Genomic DNA, 20,934 nt, shown 5'->3' on the forward strand with positions numbered 1-20,934 from the left:
GGGCAGCGGAGAGAGGAGAATCGCTGGGTGGCTGGAGGGGGGCAGGGGAGAGAGCATAATCGCTGGGTGGCTGAAGGGGGGCCAGGGGACACAGGATAATCGCTGGGTGGCTGGAGGGGGGGCAGGGGACAGAGGAGAATCGGTGGATGGCTCGAGGGGGGGCAGTGGAGAGAGGAGAATCGCTGGGTCGCTGCAGGGGGGACAGGGGAGACAGGAGAATCGCTGGGTGGCTGCAGGGGGGGCAGGGGACAGAGGAGAATTGCTGGGTGCCTGGAGGGGGGCAGGGGACAGAGGATAATCACAAACACTCTCGCTCTCTCTCACAGACACACTCGCACCCAGTCTCACTCTCTCTCACACACACAAACACACTAGCACAGTGCTGCCAGCCACGCAGAGGGGGGAGGGGCAGGGGTTCCTGAGACCAGAGGGGAGGGGAACGCAGAGTGGGGAGGGGGAGGGGGTCCTCAGACCTGACAGGGGGCGAGGGGTAGGATTACCATATGGCTCCAGAAAAAGGAGGACGGATTGAGCCAGCCGGGTTTTACTTCCATTGCTTTCAATGGAAGTAATTGAGCCAGCCGGGTTTTACTTCCATTGCTTTCAATGGAAAGCAATGGAAGTAAAACCCGTCTGGCTCAATCCTTTTTCTGGAGCCATATGGTAACCCTAGCAAGGGGAGAGGGGATCCTGAGACCAGAGGGGAGGGGGTCCCCACACCACAGATGGAGGGGGGAGGTATCTCTGTCATACACACACTCTCTAGCTCACAGTCAGTGTCTTTCTCTCTCTCACTCTCACACAGTCTCTCACACTGTCCAGCTTATAATCGAAAGTGATCGCCGGCCATCTTCCGACATAAATCGGGAGATGGCCAGCGATTTCTTAAAAGCGGCAAAATCGGTATAATCGAAAGCGGCATTTTTGACAGCATCGCCGCTTTCCCGTCGCTTCGCCAGCGAAAGTTCAAGGGGGCGTGTCGGTAGATTAGCGAAGGCGGGACATGGGTGGGCATGGGCGTGGCTACCAGATGGCTGGCTTTTGCCGATAATGGGAAAAAAAAAGCGGCGTTAAGCAGTATTTCGCCGGCTTTACTTGGTCCTTTTATTTTCACGACCAAGCCTCAAAAAGGTGCCCCAACTGACCAGATGACCACTGGAGGGAATGGGGATGACCTCCCCATACTCCCCCAGTGGTCACCAATCCCATTCCAAACTAAAAAAATAAAATTAAAAACCTATTTTCCAGCCTGTATGCCAGCCTCAAATGCCGTACCCACCTCCATGACAGCAGAATGTGTTGTATCCTCCGACAGCCTTTCCCTGGTTGCGATGTGGCTCTGGGGTGAGTGTGACACCTTTTCTGTTAGGTGCCCTGCAGAGAGTCACATTAGCAATGCATTGTGGTGGGTGTAGGATACTGGGCTCTACTCCCATGGTGCTTTTCCCCCCTGCTAACTGGGTCAGAGTGTGCCCTGTTTTGTTTCCTGTTGTAGTCCATGAGGTAGTGGCCATTTTTGTAAGCCAGTTTTAGTTCCCTTTCCTGTGTTACCCACCTTAGAGAAGGTAGTTCTTACCTTTAATGGTGTTGAAAGAGGGCATTGTACACCATTGTGCCAGCTCTGACCTACTGCTAATCTTAGTACCAGGGGACTCTTTGCCAGTGGGGCACAACCTCTGATCTGCAGTTAACTGTGAGTAAACGTGGTTATTTCAAGAAAGGACTTTTTCAGAGAGATTAGACTTCAGGTGTGAACTGGTGTGCCAAAGTTATACAGCAGCAATAAGTCCTAGAGGCTGTATGCAGGTCCCTGGAGCAATTTTAGTGGGTGCAGTACATTTGTGGGTAGTGGGTTTGGGGGGCTCAGCTCCCAAAGTAAGGGAGCTATGCACGTGGTGGGAGCTTTTCTGAAGTCCACCGCAGTGACCCCTAGAGTGGCTGGGTGGTGTCCTGGCATGTCAGGGGGGTCAGTGCACTAAAAATGCTGGCTCCTCCCACGGCCAAATGCCTTGAATTTGGCCGGGGTTTGAGATGGCCGACATAACTTTCCATTATCGCTGAAAAACAAACCTGGCCATCTCAAACCCGGCGAACTCCACGGCATTTGGCCAGGCTAAACCGTATTATCGAAAAAAAGATGGCCGGCCATCTTTTTCGATAATACGGTTCGGGCCAGCTGTAGCGCTGCCGCCAACATAGATCGCCGGCGATCTATCTGGCCGGCGACGTTCGATTATGCCCCTCTATGTCTCACACTGTATCACATTCACTCTCTGTGTGTCACAGAGTCACTCTCACACACTCTCTCGGTCTCACAGAGAGTCTATGTATCGCACACATACTCTCTCACACTCTCTGTGTCTCACACACACACTATCTCACACTCACTGTGTCTCACATACGCACTCGCACACACTCTCATTCAAACATACACACTCTCATTCTGACACACACACACACACTCTCTCTCTCACAGACACACTCGCACCCAGACTCACTCTCTCTCTCTGTCACACACACAGACACTCGCACATTCACTCTCTCTCTCTTTCTCACACACACTCATTCTCACACACACTCTCTGAAACATACACACTCCGAGGAAAACCTTGCTAGTGCCCGTTTTATTTGTGTCAGAAACGGGCCTTATTTACTAGTTTTCTATAAAGAAAAGCAGGCAGGCTTTCCTTTATAATATGGGCTCCAAACAGGCACACTCTCGGTACGTAAATATAGGCACTCAGTTATAGAATGAGCCTCATGTGTGTATTTTTCTATTAATGTTCACAATATATTTTATTTATTGAAAATAGAAATAACAGTATAACTGTGATCAATGTCACAGTATTTGTAATTATAAAGTATTACATTATGCATTATGTTAGGCATGAAAGGCTAAATAAAGCATTTATATACTGCAGATGGAAACAACTGTTATTATAGAAATTTCTCCTATCTTCGTCCCCCTGAGGCTCAACCACAGAACAAGTTTGAGATTATCCTAGGATACCACAGGTCTAGTTAATACAAATCCACTTCCCTTACAGAGAAGCTTTTTGGCATGTTATTGTAGTTTCTTATATACTGCTTAGAAGCCTGAAATCTATCAAAGTGGTGTACATTCAGGTACTTGAGCCAATGGATGGTTAAGTGATTTACTACTACTATTAATCATTTCTATAGCGCTACTAGATGTACGCAGCGCTGTACAAATTATTACAAATTATATGCAGATACATTCTCTGTCCCTAGAGGGTTCACAATCTAAGTTTTGGTACCTGGGCCAATGGAGGTTTAAGGGCCCCTTTTACTAAGCCGTGTAGGCCCCTACTCATGTGCCAAACAAGCGCCAAATTGGAGTTACCGCCAGGTTACCGTGTGGCCCTTGTGGTAATTTCAATTTTGGCATGCGTCCGCTACGCGCGTCTGAAAAACATTTTTTATTTTCTGGCGCGAAGTGGTATGTGATGCACGTAGGTCATTACCGCGCAGATTCTTTACTGCTAAGTCTACGGCTGGCGGTAAGGTCTCAGACCCAAAATGGATGCGTGGCAATTTTGATTTTGCCGCATGTCCATTTTCAGCGGGAAAAAGAGGCCTTTTTTACAGGTGCGCTAAAAAATGGTTCGGTGTGCACCCAAAGCCCGCACCTACACTATCGCAAGCCATTTTTCAGCGTGCCTTTGTAAACGGACCCCTAAGTGACTTGCGCAAGGTCACAAGGAGCAGCAGTGGGAAACAACCCAGTTCCCCAGAATCAAAGTTTACTGCACCAAACACTAGGCTACTCCTTCACTGACATCCACTGCCCATGCTCCACTGTCCAAGCTCAAACGGAGCTCCAGTGGGATTTGAACCTTAGCTCCCCTGGTTATCAGCCACTGCTCTAAACATTAGGCTACTCCTCCATATGTAATTATACTTGTGTAACCATTCCCAATTAGTACACCAGCTTTTAGGTTTTAAAAGTGTTTAAACTAAAATGATGTTCAAAGAGAATGAAAAGTATAATCTGAGTACTGAGCTCTTGGTTGAAATCATTCTAACTAACTAACATTTCTAAAGCGCTACTAGGGTTACGCAACGCTGTACAATTTAAACATAGAAGGACAGTCCCTGCTCAAAGAGCTTACAATCTAAAAGACAAGAGAACAATCTAAAGACAAGTGAACAATCTAGAGGACGAGTGAACAGTTAATCTGATAGGGTGGATAGATTGGGGCATTCTATATATCTCGAGCGGTTAGGCGCCGAAGGCAGCATTGAAGAGGTGAGTTTTAAGCAGTGTTTAAACTAAAATGATGTTCAAAGAGAATGAAAAGTATAATCTGAGTACTGAGCTCTTGGTTGAAATCATTCTAGAAATCTTTCTGCATAGCCTTACTTATGTGAAGCTGGCCCAGACTAGCTGTCTATGACAAAAATGCTAGACTAGAAGTTATACTGTCTAGAGATCCGGCACTGTCATATTATGTTATAGACTATGGCTTACCTCTACGCTGATGAATATTTCCTCCAAATGAATTGCTAAGTTCTCCAATTGAGCAATCTGTTCTTCCAATTTGCACATGTTATTGTGAATTTCTTCCTATCAAAAGAAAAGTGTTATTTATTCACTTAGAATAGCATATGGTATTTACCCTATTAACCAAACCAAGATAGCTTCACCCATTCCTACCTTCACATCTTGAATTACATTGGATAATTCGGTCACCTCATGTTCCTTGTGAATGCCAAATAGTTTTTCAAAAGCTCTGATTGGAGTTTCACAGGTTACACAATAGATGTCAGCAATCTCTTCTTTCTGATGTTGAGTGGTCGGTTCTGATTGAGTGCTGTCATTTTTATCCAGTTTACTGTCAGTATCAATCCTTTGATTTTCTCTATTTGTGGCATTATTTACAGCCTCTTCATCAAAGTGGGAATTACTAGAAACATCATCATGCTCTTGCATTGTGTCTTGAAAAATCTTCGTCCCGTATTCTTGCTCTCTGTTTTCCACACTCTGCTGGGGCTTTATCTTCTTATGTTCCACATTATATTTTTGAATGAAAGTTTCCCCTTTGTCTGACACCCCAGGTAAAGGCGTCTGTTCAACTCGGAAATCTTCCACTATTTCTTTGTCTTCTTCAAGTCCATATAGTCGTGCTAATTCATCTATTTCTTTCTGTGAGCTGTACTCTAGCTGATCTTTTTCACCAGACTGCTCAGGTACTTCCGCTGTCACTCCATGTCCTTTCTTTTCAGTAACTTGCACATCAGGAAAAATGTCTAGTCGTTCTTTTGATTCATAAAGATCCATGTGATAAAATTTTAGGCCCTCGGGGTCTTCATCCAGTCCAGATGTTGTCTCGTCTTTGGACTGATCTAAATCTCCAGCACTAACTTTGTCTGGATTATTGCTGGTGGTTTCAGTTTCTGTTGTTGCTGTAGGACTAGAGGACATACTTACTTTTTGATGTTTAAAGAGCTTTCCACTCCTTAATAACAAAAGAAAATATAAAGTTTTACGATCTGAATCATGTGCAAATTTTGCACAGAGAGATGCAAGAGATTAAATTGATCAACAAATAGATAAAAATTCCAATACCACTTGGTCTGGACTTTTTTTTTCCTACTTACTGCATCATTGCAGACTCTACTTGAGTTCATTTTACTTTTAATTTCGTATTGCTAAGGATTCACGGTATCTGTTCATATCTGGTAGAATGGAAAGGTATTGTTGACCTATGCAAATCAGCCTAGTGCCCACCCGTCCGCCCCTGCCTCACAGATCCTCACTTACTTGTGCCTTCTCTTGGGAATCTGTACCAGCCTTCCTCCTCCTTCTCATTAAGACTGATGCAGCAAACATGCTCATAACGCATGGTCGCAGGTCAAGCACTTCCTGATACTAATCTCGTGTATTGTATCAGGAGATCAGCATCTGTAGCGAGAATGAATTACTGCAGGTGCCGAGGATGCCTGTGTACCAACATCAGGGAGCGACAGAGTTCAGAGACAGGAGCGCAGATGCCGGGACGCCACAGAGGAGAGGGAAAAGATGTGGAGTAGGTGAAAAAAAACAACTCTTTATGTTCTTAAAAAATACCTCCAGAAAGATATTTGTGGTGTGTGGTTGGGGGGTGGGAGGGGGCATGTATACATGGAAGGGCCCATCCAGTTTACCTCTGGTCCCATCCAAAATACCGAGTCTGGCTACGCCTCTGATAGATTGGCCACACAGACATCCCAGCAGAGCAGTGAGGCACCCTAGGGAGGACTGCAGTGGACTTCACATAAAAGCTTCCAGGTGCATATCTCACCGTTACTCCCTTATAGTGTATGATGAGCCCTCCAGGAGCAGAAAAATACCTATTGTACCTCACTGTACACCACTACAATAGCTCTCAAGCTTGCAGGTGTCACCTATATGTAGGTGCAGTAGGTTTTTGGTGGGTTTTGGAGGGTTCACACTTTCCACCACAAGTGTACCAGTTAGAGACCACTAGGCTACTCCAGGGACCTGCTTCCTGCTGTAATAGGACTGGCCGTAACATCTGAAGCTGTCATAGAGGCTGGTGTGTACTGTTTCTTTCACACCTTTGGAGTGTGGGAAGGGGTCAGTGACCACTGGGAGAGTCAGAGGTGGTCATGCCTTAATCCTTCCAGTGGTCATCTCATCATTTAGGGCACATTTTTATGATTTATGCATGATTGAAACAGGTCTAGACGTTTAGCCCTGGACATTTTTGCTTTGTTCCATTATGGCAAAAAAAATGTCCACATTTTAGAAACCCCAAATCCCACCCTTACTACACTCCGTTGTATTTTGGACACACTGCAGAGAAAAACATCTCAAATCTGAGTTTTGAAAATTGCAATTTGGATGTTTTTCACAGAAAAATGTCCAAATGCCACTTTATGCCATTTTTGAGACGTAATGTGCTACGTTCTGAATACTAATCAGTGTTTGAAGGGGAAAAGTGTTGAATATATTACAAACTTTTATAACTCTCATTATGTAATCATCTGCTCTACCCACAACACTTTACATTGAGAAGTGGAGAACATGTCAGACTGGGCATCCGTCTCAGTAAGTGGATCATAGAAAAACTTGTTAGAGTTCCTCTTCTCTTGTACACACTCATTAAAAATATAAATGTGCAGCTCATTAGCACTTTTCCATTTGGTCTTTTGATTTGTCATAGCTAAAAATATTAGAGAATAAACATCTTTATCCTGTGGAAATGTCTTGCTATAGGACCAGAAAAAAAAACACCTGCACATAATCTTTTGATAATTAAAATAAATATTTCTGGAATATACTGAGAGTAAGAGGCAGAAACAAAGAGCAGGAAGGGTAGGCTCTTCTCAAAAACCGGAGGAGACGTAATGATGGAAATCAAATCTTTATTGCAAGAAAAACAGAAACAACTCAACACAGCAACCGTGTTTCAGCACCTCATGCGCCTTCCTCAGGAATCTACAAAATATAGTTATAAAAAACATACAAAAAAATGTGTAATCAAATCATAATAATGAACAAAATCAACACAAGAAATATATAAAGACAAATAAACCTAATAATATAACAATTATTTACATATATGTAAAAAAGATGTCACATGTAGATAATCCACATATATAAATAGAATTATGACATATGTAAAATAAAAAAGGTAATAAAAGGATAACATCTAAAATATACATATATATAGATAGATACAAAAGAATATATAACATATATATAAAAAATATACATATATCCATATATATAAAAAATAAAAATATATAAAAAATTTTAACACAAATATTTAAACAAATCAGTATGAGTACATTTCAAAATGATATAGATTTAGAAACATGTACATTAAAATAAAACAAAACAAATAAATATAGTGTATACCACTTACAGGCTTATTTTCAAAAGAGAAGGGCGCCCAAATTTCGACACAAATCGGAAGACGGGTGTCCTTCTCTCAGGGTCGCCCAAATTGGCATAATCGAAAGCTAATTTTGGGCGTCCTCAATTGCTTTCCGTCGCAGGGACGACCAAAGTTCCTGCGGGCGTGTCGGAAGCATAGCAAAGGCGGGACTGGGGCGTGCTTAACACATGGGCGTCCTCGGCCAATAATGGAAAAAAGAAGGGCGTCCCTGACAAGCACTTGGTCGACTTTACTTGGTCCATTTTTTCTTGCGACCAAACCTCAAAAAGATGCACTAAATGACCAGATGACCACCGGAGGGAATCAGGGATGACCTCCCCTTACTCCTCCAGTGGTCACTAATCCCCTCCCACCCTCAAAAAAATTTTTAAAAATATTTTTCCAGCCTCAAATATCATATCCAGCTCCATGACAGCAGTATGCAGGTCTCTGGAGCAGTTTTAGTGGGTACTGCAGTGTACTTCAGGCAGGCGGACCCAGGCCCATCCCCCCCCTACCTGTTAAACTTGTGGTGGTAAATGTGAGCCCTCCAAAACCCACCACAAACCCACTGTACCCACATCTTGGTGCCCCCTTCATCCCTAAGGGCTATGGTAGTAGTGTACAGTTGTGGGGAGTGGGTTTTGGGGGGCTCAGCACACAAGGTAAGGGAGCTATGCACCTGGAAGCTTTATCTGAAGTCCACTGCAGTGCCCCCTAGGGTGACCGGTTGGTGTCCTGGCATGTCAGGGGGACTAGTGCACTATGAATGCTGGCTCCTCCCATGACCAAATGCCTTGCATTTGGTCATTTCTGAGATGGGCGTCCTCAGTTTCCATTATCGCCAAAAATCGGGGACGACCATCTCTAAGGTCGACCTCAATGTTGAAATTTGGGCATCCCCGACCGTATTATCAAAAAGAAAGATGGCCGCCCATCTTGTTTCAATAATACAGATTTCCCCACCCCTTCACGGGGACATCCTGCAAGGATGCCCTCAGGAAAACTTGGGCGCCCCGTTCGATTATGCCCCTCCACGTGAACTGCTATGTGGAGAATGATGAGGAAAGCAAAAGTGCTAAACAAATACTTTTGTTCTGTGTTCATGGAAGAACATCCTGAGTGATAGGACCATGACTGACTGGCAAAGGTACATGTGAGAATGGATTGGATATAGCACAGTTCATGGAAGAAAGTGTTTATGAACAACTTGAAAAATTGAAGGTGGACAAAGCCATGGAACTGGACGGGATCCATCCAAGGATATTGAGGGAGTTCAGAGATGTTCTGGCAGATCCTCTTAAAGATTTGCTTAATAAATCATTGGAGATGGGGGAGGTTCCTTGGGATTGGAGAAGAGTGGATGTGATCCCTCCTCACAAAAGTGGTGACAGAGAAGAAGCTGGAAACCAAAGGCCGGTAAGCCTCACTTTGGTTATTGGAAAAGTAATAGAAGTGATGCTGAAGGAAAGGATAGTGAATTTCCTGGAAGCCAATAGGTTACAAGATCCGAGACAACATGGTTTTATCAAAGGTAAATCATGCCAAACAAATCTGACTGAGTTCATTGACAGGGTGACCAGAGAATTGGATCAAGGACATACGTCAGATATAATCTACTTGGATTTCAGCAAAGCTTTTGACACGGTTCCTCATAGGAGGCTCTTGAATAAACTTCAGAGGCTGAAATTAGGACCCAAAGTGGTGAACTGGATTAGGAACTGGTTGACAAATGCCAGAGGGTGGTGGTTAATGGAATTCACTCAGAGGAAAGAAAGGTGAGTAGAGAAGTGCCTCATGGGTCAGTGCTGGGGCTGATTCTGTTCAATATATTTGTGAGTGACATTGCCGAAAGTTAATTAAGGTCTGCCTTTTTGTGGACGATAGCAAGATTTGTAACACTCCAGAGGGAGTGGAAAACATGAAAAAGGATCTGCAGAAGTTAGAAGAATGGTCTAATGTTTGGCAATTAAAATTTAATGCAAAGAAGTGCAAAGTGATGCACTTAGGGAGTAGAAATCCAAGGGAGACATATGAGTTAGGCGTTGAGAGGCTGATATACACAGATAGAGAGAGGGATCTTGGAGTGATAGTATCTGAGGATCTGAAGGCGACCAAACAGTGTGACAAGGTGGTGGCCATAGCCAGAAGGATGCTAGGCTGTATAGACAGAGGTATAACCAGCAGAAGAAAGAAGGTGTTGATGCCCCTGTACAAGTCATTGGTGAGGTCCCACCTGGAGTATTGTGTTCAGTTTTGGAGGCAGTATCTTCCTAAAGATGTAAGAAGATTTGAAGTGGTCCAGAGGAAGGCAACAAGAATGATATATGGCTTGCACCAAAAGACATATGAGAAGAGACTGGAATACCTGAACATGTATACCCTAGAGAGGAGGAGAAATAGGGGAGATATGACATAGACATTTAAATACTTGAAAGGTAATAATATAGAAACAAATATTTTCCAGAGAAGGGAAAGTGGTAAAACTAGAGGACATATATCGAGGTTGCGGGGGGGGGGGGGGGGGGGGGGGGGAGTACACTTAGGAGTAATGGAGTAATGTCAGAAAATTATTTCTTTATCCCAAGATAATCCTGATGTATGTTTTTTTTAAGTAGGAGGAAAAAACCTCAAATTAAAAGGGAACACTCCGTCGTTAGATCACTAACATAAGGGAGGACCCTTAGATCATCACGGGTAAAAAACCTCCTTCTTTTTAATCTGGCAACTGCTCAATACTTAAAAAATTTTTGACGAACTGCTCAGTGCTTATAAAGAATCATGCACTTATCTTTAAATTGCAGTCATAGAAGACACCTTCCACGGTCCGACTTCAGCCCAAGTTTCACATTCTGCGTCAGGGTCTGTGGTCTGCTAGCAGTTGCCAGATTAAAAGAAGGAGGTTTTTTACCCGTGATGATCTAAGGGTCCTCCCTTACGTTAGTGATCTAACGACGGAGTGTTCCCTTTTAATTTGAGGTTTTTTCCTCCTACTTAAAAAAAACATACATCAGGATTATCTTGGGATATCATAAAGTGCTATTTACTTATTGTTACTATTTATTTTTGATATCCAGGACAGCTCTGTTTTTGAGATTTAGAAAATGATTTCTCACAGAGAAGGTGGTGGATGCCTGAAAAAAAGTGTGGTGGAATTCAAAAAGGCATGGGATGAACACAGAGGATCTCTAATTAGAAAATAAATTATATAAAAAACAAAACTTAAAGGGTCACAAACGTGTTTGTATGTGAAGTGGTGCTTAGATGGCAACTCTGGCTACTACTACTACTAATCATTTCTTTTTTTTTTTTACAATTTTTTTATTAATGAATAATTGCATATCACAAATGACAGCCAAATTCTTTAGCTCCAATACAACTTAGCCAACAGTTTAGACAATTTGGTAAAATAACATCCTACTAATCATTTCTAAAGCGCTACTAGACGTATGCAGCGCTGTACACTTGAACATGAAGAGACAATCCTTGCTCAACAGAGCTTACAATCTAATTAGGACAGACAAACAGGACAAACAAGAGATAAGGGAATATTAAAGTGAGGATGATAAAATAAGTGTTCTGAACAAGTGAATAAGGGTTAGGAGTTAAAAGCAGCATCAAAAAGGTGGGCTTTTAGCCTAGATTTGAAGACAGACAGACAGTGGCGTACCTAGGGTAGTTGACACCCGGGGCCGGTCATTTTTTAACACCCCCCCCCCCCAAATCCAGTACTAGGCATGCCGAGAATACAAAACACTCAGGACCTATAGAGGAATTCTACCATACCATAAGCAGTCATTTCTACGAGTCACACAAGGAAAAGGAAAGCATCTTAAACACTACAGTGAGCACTAGAACATCAATTCACCTACTGTAAAGCGAAACCAGACAGAATAGTACAGATCGTTTATCCTGCACAGTCAATGCCAACTGAAAGCTATGTCTTTTTCACAAACACAGATACACCCTAATCCACTATAGAATAAGTAATCATAAACTTTCTATTTAGACAAAAATTAAACTGAACCCCCAATGCCAGACTCTGCATACAATGCAACACCACAGAAACAGAAACTGTCCCCTAGTACTGTGCAAAATATAAAGACAGCAGATGTAAATTTGAAAAAAACTAACAAGTACCAATCACCACTTTACAAATTAACAAATAGAAATAAAACAAATATAGAAAGTAAAATAATACCATTTTATTGGACTAATACATTTAGCTTTCAGAGGCCAAAACCTCCGTCCTCGGATCAGTACAGTATAGTGCTGTTACAGTATCCTATCCTGACCTGAGGAAGGGGGTTTTGTTCTCCGAAAGTTAGTCAAAATGTATTAAAATTAGTCCAATAAAAAGATTACCTTATTTACATGTTCTATTATAAACATTTAACACATCTACAATACTTTATCCTAAAGCAAAAAAAATAAAAAAATATATTTTATTTACAGTTTGTTGTCTCTGGTTTCTGCTTTCCTCATCTTCTTTTCACCGTCTTCCTTCCATCCAGCATCTGTCTTCACTCTCTCTCTCTCTGCCATCCAGTGTCTGCCCTCTCTGCCGTCCCTTCCATCCACTGCCTGCCCTTTCTCTCTGCCCCTTCAATCCACCATTTGCCCTCCCTCTCCCATCCATCCAGAGTCTGCCCTCCCTCTCGCTCCCCCTTCCATCTAGGATCTATCCCCTCTCTCTCTCTCTCTGCCCCTTTTTTCAGCGCCCAGTTCCAGCCCCCTTCTCCCCTCTGAACACCCCCACCCCAGTCCCCTTCTCCCCTCCCCTTCTCCTGTCTGAGACCCCCACCACAGTCCGCTTCTCCCCTCCCCTGTCTGAGACCCCCACCCCAGTCCCCTTCTCTCCTCTGAACACCCCCACCCCAGTCCCCTTCTCCCCTCCCCTTTTCCCCTCTGAACACCCCCACCCCAGTCCCCTTCTCCCCTCTGAGATCCCACCCCAGTCCCCTTCTCCCCTCCCCCTCCCCTGTCTGAGATCCCCACCCCAGTCCCCTTCTCCCCTCTAAGATCCCCACCCCAGTCCCCGTCTCCCCTCCCCTTTTCCCCTCTGAACACCCCCACCCCAGTCCCCTTCTCCCCTCCCCCTCCCCTGTCTGAGATCCCCACCCCAGTCCCCTTCTCCCCTCTGAACACCCCCACCCCAGTCCCCTTCTCCCCTCCCCCATCTGAGACCCTCACCCGTCCCCTTCTCCCCTCCCCTTTTCCCCTCTGAACACCCCCACCCCAGTCCCCTTCTCCCCTCTGAGATCCCCACCCCAGTCCCCTTCTCCCCTCCCGTCTGAGACCCCCACCCCAGTCCCCTTCTCCCCTCTGAACACCCCCACCCGAGTCCCTTTCGCCCCTCTCCTTCCCCACCTCAGTCCCGTTAAAACCGGCGAAGCAGCGTCGCAGGCAGCGCCTCGTGCCCTGCTTGTAAAAAAAAAATCAAATCTCCTTCCTTCTCCTCGTCTTGACGTCAACTCAGGCCTTCCAATCAAATTGATTGGAAGGCCCGAGTCGATGTCAAGACGTCAAGACGAGGAGGAGAAGGAATGAGATTTGATTTTTTTTTTTACAAGCAGGGCACGAGGCGCTGCCTGCGACACTGCTTCGCCGGTTTTTTTTAATGTGCGGCGCCGCGGGAACAGCCATGGGAGGCGGCGGGAGCGGAGCACCCTCCACCCACTGGCACCTGGGGCGGACCGCCCCCACCGCCCCCCCCCCTTGGTACGCCACTGCAGACAGAGATGGAGCTTGACATACCGGCTCAGGAAGTCTATTCCAGGCATATGGTGCAGCAAGATAAAAGGAAAGTAGTCTGGAGTTAGCAGTGGAGGAGAAGGGAGCAGATAAGAGAGATTTACCCAGTGAACGGAATTCCCGGGGAGGAATGTAGGGAGAGATGAGAGTGGAGAGGTACTGAGGAGCTGCAGAGTGAATGCACTTATAGGTCAATAAGAGGAGTTTGAACTGTATGCAGAAACGGATAGGAAGCCAGTGAAGTGACTTGAGGAGAGGGCTAATAGCATAACGACACTGGCAGAATATTAGTCGTGCAGCAGAATTTTGAACAGATTGAAGAGGAGAGAGATAGCTAAGTGGGAGACCTGTGAGAACCAAGTTGCAATAGTCTAAGCGAGAGGTGATAAGAGTGTAGATGAGGGTTCTGGTAGTGTGCTTAGAAAGGAAATGGTGAATTTTGGTGATATTATAGAGAAAGAAACGACAGGTTTTAGCAGTCTGTTGAATATGTGCAGAGAAGGAGAGGGAGGAGTCAAAGATGACCTCAAGGTTATGAGCTGATGAGATAGGAAGGATGAGAGTGTTATCCACAGAAATAGAGAATGGGAGAGTAGGACAGGTTGGTTTAGGCCCTAAACTTTAGGGGGAAAGATGAGCAGCTCAGTCTTTGTCATGTTTAGTTTCAGATGGTGCTGAGACATCCAGGCAGCAATGTCAGACAGGTAGGCTGATACTTTGGATTCCTGCTGAGATTTCTGGTGTGGAGAGGTACATTTGGGAGTCATCAGCGTAAAGATGATACTGAAAACCATGGGATGAGATCAGAGTATCAAGGGAAGAAGTATAGATGGAGAAAAGAAGAGGTCCCAGGACAGATCCCTGAGGTACACCAACTTACAGTGGGATAGAAATAGAGGAGGATCCACTTGAGTATACACTAAAGGTACGCTGGGAGAGATAAGAAGAAAACCAGGAAAGAACAAAGCCCTGAAATCCAAGTGAGGACAGCGTATCAAGGAGTAGGCTGTGATCAACAGTGTCAAAAGCAGCAGATTGAACGAGAAGGATGAGGATAGAATAGAGACCTTTGGATCTGGCCAGGAACAGATCATTGGAGACTTTAGCAAGCGCTGTTTCAGTTGAATGAAGGAGGCGAAAGCCAGATTGAAGTGGATCAAGAATAGCTTGAGATGGAAGAAAGTCAAGGCAACGGTGGTGAACAGCACGTTCAAGTATCTTGGATAGGAAAGGGAGGAGGGAGATGGGGCCATAGTTGGAAGGACAGGTAGGGTCCAATGAAGGTTTTTTGCATCAGTTAAGGCCGGTGCTTGGCTGGCTTGTACGATCTGAGTCCCACATATGGTGATCCAGTTTAGGGTGGGCTGGAGAGAATTTCGACGGAAACTTCATTGGTTTAGAATGTGAAAACAGTGCCGGGCAGACTTTTACAATCTTGTCCTGCAAATGACAAGATGGATTTGGATAGGCTGGTGTGGGCTTTGACGGCAACTCCAGTAGTTGGAACATAAGGACATAGCCAGGTGGATTTCTATGGTCTATGTCCCAGAAACACCAAAGAAAGACCATAATAAAGTAAATAATATCACATTCATTGTTGATTTAAATCTTGAATTGACAATGAATGTGACTGTTGGGCAAACTGGATGGACCATTCAGGTCTTTATCTGCCACCACTTACTATGTTATTATAAAATCCAAACATTATCCTATGCTCATAAATATGTCATAGAAACATAAGAATAGCCATACTGGGTCAAACCATTGGTCCATCTAGCCCAGTATCTTGCTTCCAGCAGTGGCCAATCCAGGTCACAAGTGCCTGGCAGAAACCCAAATAGCAGCAATATTTCATGCTACCAAACTCACGGCAAGCAGTGGCTTCCCTCATGTCTGTCACAATAGTGGACTATGGACTTTTCTTCCAGGAACTTGTCCAAACCTTTTTTAAACCCAGATATGTTAACCGCCATTATCACATCCTCCAACAGCGAGTTCCAGAGCTTAACTATTCTTTGCATGAAAAAATATTTCCTTCTATTTGTTTTCAAAGTATTTCTTTGTACCTTTTGAAAAGATTGAAAAATCTATTCACCTTTTCCTGTTCTACACCACTCAGAATTTTATAGACTTCAATCATATCCCCACTCAGCCATCTCTTTCCAAGCTGAAGAGCCCTAACCTCTTTAACTTTTCCTTATATGGGAGGAGTTCCATCACCTTAATCATTTTGGTTGCTCTTCTTTAAACCTTTTCTAATTCTGCTATATCTTTTTTGAGATATGGCGACCAGAATTGAATACAATATTCAAGGTGAGGTCACACCATGGAGCGATACAGAAGCATGATAATATTCTTGGTCTTATTTACTATCCCTTTCCTAATAATTCCTAGCATCCTGTTGGCTTTTTTGGCTGCCACCATACACTGGGCAAAAGATTTCAGTGTATTGTCTACAATGACATCTAGATCTTTTTCTTGAGTGCTGAACCCTAAGGTGGACCCCATTATCAGGTAACTATGATTCAGATTATTCTTCCAAATATGCATCACTTTGTATTTGTCCACATTAAATTTCATCTTCCATTTGGATGCCCAGTCTTCCAGTTTCCTAAGGTCTTTCTGCAATTTTCATAATCCGCATGCATTTTTACAACTTCGAATAGTTTTGTGTCATCTGCGAATTTAATCACATCACTCGTGGTTTTGTTTTCCAGATCATTTATAAATATGTTAAATAGCACCAGTGCCAGTACAGATCCCTGTGGCACTCAAAGATTCACCCTCCTCCATTGAGAAAAATTGCTATTTAACCCTACCTTCTGTTTTCTGTCCAATAACCAATTTGTAATTCCGCCAGAACCGATATACTCATATCACCCCTCTCCTCAGGTCACTTCACTGGCTTCCGATCAGATACCGCATTCAATTCAAGCTTCTCCTTCTTACCTACAAATGCACTCAGTCTGCTGCCCCTCACTATCTTTCTACCCTCATCTCCCCTTACGTTCCCGCCCGTAACCTCCGTTCACAGGATAAATCCCTCCTCTCAGTATTCTTCTCCACCACCGCCAACTCCAGGCTCCGCTCATTCTGCCTCGCCTCACCCTATGCTTGGAACAACCTTCCTGAACCCTTACGCCAAGCCCCCTCCCTGCCCGTCTTCAAGTCTTTGCTTAAAGCCCACCTCTTCAATGCTGCGTTCGGCACCTAACCCTTACCGTTCAGTGAATCCAGACTGCTCCAATTTGACTGCCCCTATCGGACCGACCGTTCACTTGTCTATTAGATTGTAAGCTCTTTGAGCAGGGACTGTCTCTCTTTGTTAAATTGTACAGCGCTGCATAACCCTAGTAGCGCTCTAGAAATGTTAAGTAGTAGTAGTAATCCATAGAAGGACATTGCCTCCTATCCCATGACTTTTTAATTTTCTCAGGAGTCTCTCATGAGGAACTCTGTCAAAAGCTTTCTAAAAATCTAGATAAACTACATCAACTGGCTCACCTTTATCCACATGTTTATTCACACCTTCAAAGAAATTAAGCAAATTGGTGAGGATTGGCTGAACTCATGCTGACTCTGTCCATTAGAACATGTTTATCTACATGTTCTGTAATTTTATTCTTTATTTTCCCCGGCACTGAAGTCAGGCTTACCAGTCTGTAATTTCCAGGATTGCCCCTGGAACCCTTTTTAAAAATCGGCATTAGATTGGCCACCCTCCAATCTTCAGGTACTATGGACAATTTTAACAACAGGTTACAAATAACTAACAACACATCAGCAATTTCATGTTTGAGTTCTTTCAATACTCTCGGGTGTATACCATCTGGTCTAGGTGATTTATCACTCTTTAACTTGTCTATATGGCTCAGTATATCTTCTAGATTCACAAAGATTTCTTTCAGTTCCTCCGCATTGTCACCCTTGAAACCAATATCTGGTACAGGTAGATCTTTTACATCATTTTCTGTAAAGACCGAATGCAAAGAATTCATTTAATCTCTCCACTATGACCTTGTCTTCCCTGAGTGCCCCTTTTGCTATTTCATAATCTAATGGTCCCACAGATTCCCTCACAGGCTTTCTGCTTCTCATGTATCTGAAAAAGGTGTTACTATGAGTTTTTGTCTCTGTGCAAGTTTTTCTTCATATTCTCTTTTAACCTTCATGATCAGTGCTTTGCATCTAGCTTGACAGTGCTCATTTTGCATCTTATTTTCTTCATTCAGATCCTTTTTCCATTCTTTGAAGGATGCTCCTTTGGCTCTAATAGCCTCTTTCACTTCAGCTTTTAACCACTCTGGCTGTTGTTTGCCCTTTTTTCCACTTTTGTTAATACGTGGAATACATCTGGTCTGGGCTTCCATGATGGTATTTTTAAACAACGTCCATGCCTGATTTAAAGTCCTAAACTTTGCGGATGACCCTTTTTAGTGTCTTTTTAATCATTTTCCTCATTTTGTCATAGTCGGCCTTTCAAAAATTAAATGCTGCTACTACTGTAGATTTCTTTAGTGACTTCACTCCAGATATCAGCTCAAATTTGATAAAGTTATGATCACTGTTTCCCAGCAGATTCAACACCGTTACATCTCGTACCATGCCCTGCATTCCATTAAGGACTAGATCTAAATAACTCCCCATCTTGTCAGTTCTTAGACTATTACTCCAAGTAGCTCCCTGATGAAATTACCCCTTATTATAATGTTGCCCAAATTGCCAGCTTTCCTAATTTCAGTAAACATTTCTTCATCTGTCTGTTCATTCTATCCTGGCGGACAGTAGTACAGCCCCACCTGTATACTCATTCCCTTCACAGATGGAATTTCTATTCACAAGGATTCCACACTACTCAATTTCCTTTTTAATATTTAGTGTAAATCCCCCTCCAATTTGATCCTATCATTGCAATATAATTTGTACCCTAACACAGTGTCTCATTGATTGTCCTCCTTCCACCAGGTCTCTGAGATACCTATCTACCTCTTCATTTAGTGCTATATACTCCAACTCTCCCATCTTATTTTTTAGACTTATAGCATTTGTATATAGACACTTCAAACTTTCTTTTTTTCCGTGCATCTATAAACTGCTTTGAAATTGATGGTGATAATTTGCATTCTTTATTCTGTTCTCCCAATAAACACTCCTAACTCTCTTTCACCATTATTGAAACCTCTCTACTGTGATTCCCTAAAGATCCTATTTCAGTAGTATCCTTGGAGGATACTCCACACCAAACCATGTGCTCCTGACTGCTGCCTTTCCCTCCCCATTTTAGTTTAAATGCTGCTCTATTATTATTTATTGCATTTGTATCCCATATTTTCCCCACCTATTTGCAGGCTCAATGTGGCTTTTTAAAAGTTAGCGCCAGCAGCCTGGTTTCTTTCTAGTTAAGGTAGAGCCCATCCTTTCGGAACAGGCTTCCCCCTTTCCAGAATGCTGCCCAGTTCCTAACAAATATAAATCCCTCATCCCTGCACCATCGTCTCAACCACGCATTGAGACTGTGAAGTTCTGCCTGCCTTTTGGAACGGGCAGCATTTCCAAATATGCTTCACTGGAGGATCTTGATTTTTGATTTCTATTTAAGAACCTAAATTTGGCTTCCAGAACCTCCCTCCCACATTTTCCTATGTCATTGCCTATGTCATTGCTACCCACATGCACCAAGACAGCTGGATTCTCCCCAGCACTATCTAAAATCTTATCTAGGCAATTTATTTAGTGGTTGCTTCTCAGAAAGCAATTAAATGCAATTAAAACTCTAATGAATACTCTCATCTTGTTATCCTAATTAGATATAATTGACTGTAAACTAAGACTATAAATGAAGAGATGTTCTAGGTGTGGGCAGGAGTTCGGGACAGCAAAGACTGAAATAGGCCCTGCTGTGCCTTCTAAAAGCTATCTGTTTATGCTGTAGGCTGTGGTTCAAGTATTATAACTATGGGGAAAAGGGTATGGAGACTAGTTAATAAAGTTAGATTTTTTAAATTCTAAATGTCTTTATCAGTAAACCTACAATCCCTCTTTTAAACCCCAACCTTTAAATCACCAAAGCACAGAGTACAATTACCCAGAGAAATGTCCTCTTCTCTCATGTCCCAATGATCAAAAGTAAAAGTGGATGCTAGAGGACATTATCACTGTTCTAGCACCCGCATTTACCAGCACAGAATTATTAGAGGGGTCTAGTGCAGCAAATGAGTGCACCAGGTCTTAGCGCAGACAGCATGCAAATGTAGTGAAGCTCATTTAAATGAGGTCATTTTGTATTCCTCCCCAATGATCAGAAAAGATTACCCAAAACAAGGGTGCCTTACGGCTGTAAACAATAATGCCAGGTCTGAGCAGGGGTTAGGATGAGAGAATTTCCCATGATTCTCATGCTCCTCTCATGATTATTTCTGCAAAATCTACCAGTTTTGATTGCTTTTGGAAGAAGGAGGAAGCCCGTGCAAGCCCTTGAGTGCTGGTTGTGAGAAACAGCAGACCTGAGCATTAAGCACACATGGGCGTTCTTGTCCTGCATCTAAATTTAAAGTGGCTATGCTTTAAAAATAAGTATCTAGAAAAAAAATGTAAATGCTTATATTTAGGCTGAAGAACACAGATGCCAATGTGTGCTTCACGTTTGGGTTTTACCAGGTGCATGCACACAGGAGCTGAGCTTACTACTGAACTCTTCTGCACATGCGCCAAGCACACTCCTCCCGTCAGACTTCCTAATGCTCAAAGCTATGTGCACACCTATATTTGCATCTCATTAGCTCTGAGCATTAGGGTATTGTTCTTCTGCACTGATCCAGTGCTATTTTTATGGTGCTATTCAAAATATCGCCAGGGTTTTGATCATCTGCCTCTCAGAGCTCTCAGAAAGAAAGTTTCCTGGGACCTTTCCTCTCTATATAGTTTTGATTCTAAGGGGATTGCTTTAAACAGACCCTTTGAAGCTAACACAGTAAACAGATTGCTGTAGTAACTTTTACAACTATTCTACCTTCTTCACAACTTAATTAACACCTAATTCAGGTCAGTCATGTCTATTATTAAAACCAAAATGTAAAGGTAAGCTATCTATGTATCACTTTTTTGTTGATGTATCTTACTCTAGTCAAGAAGCTACAATTACAGCAACCTATGCTCACAATGCAAAACAGGAATTAATGCAGCTACCAAAACTTTTTACATATGAATGATAACATTTGTATCTGTTAGCAAAACTGAGTTCAAATGCAGACGATTTCTTACTTGTTTGCTGCAA

The 20,934-nt window shown here is 43.3% G+C and overlaps 1 protein-coding gene across 1 annotated transcript in view; it reads right to left on the reverse strand.

Annotated features, from left to right (window-relative positions):
• Positions 1-20,934, reverse strand: part of FSD2 (fibronectin type III and SPRY domain containing 2) — a 108,212-nt gene extending 87,278 nt beyond the window's left edge. The window contains exons 1-3 of the mRNA XM_030189605.1: positions 20,922-20,934; positions 4,679-5,480; positions 4,493-4,588 (exon numbers count right to left, since the gene is read on the reverse strand). Of these exons, the coding sequence (XP_030045465.1) occupies positions 4,493-4,588; positions 4,679-5,446 (864 nt within the window). The 5' untranslated portion in view covers positions 5,447-5,480; positions 20,922-20,934. The remainder of the gene's footprint in view (positions 1-4,492; positions 4,589-4,678; positions 5,481-20,921) is intronic.

The sequence above is a fragment of the Microcaecilia unicolor genome, chromosome 1 (assembly GCF_901765095.1).
Source record: "Microcaecilia unicolor chromosome 1, aMicUni1.1, whole genome shotgun sequence".
NCBI lineage: Eukaryota > Metazoa > Chordata > Amphibia > Gymnophiona > Siphonopidae > Microcaecilia > Microcaecilia unicolor.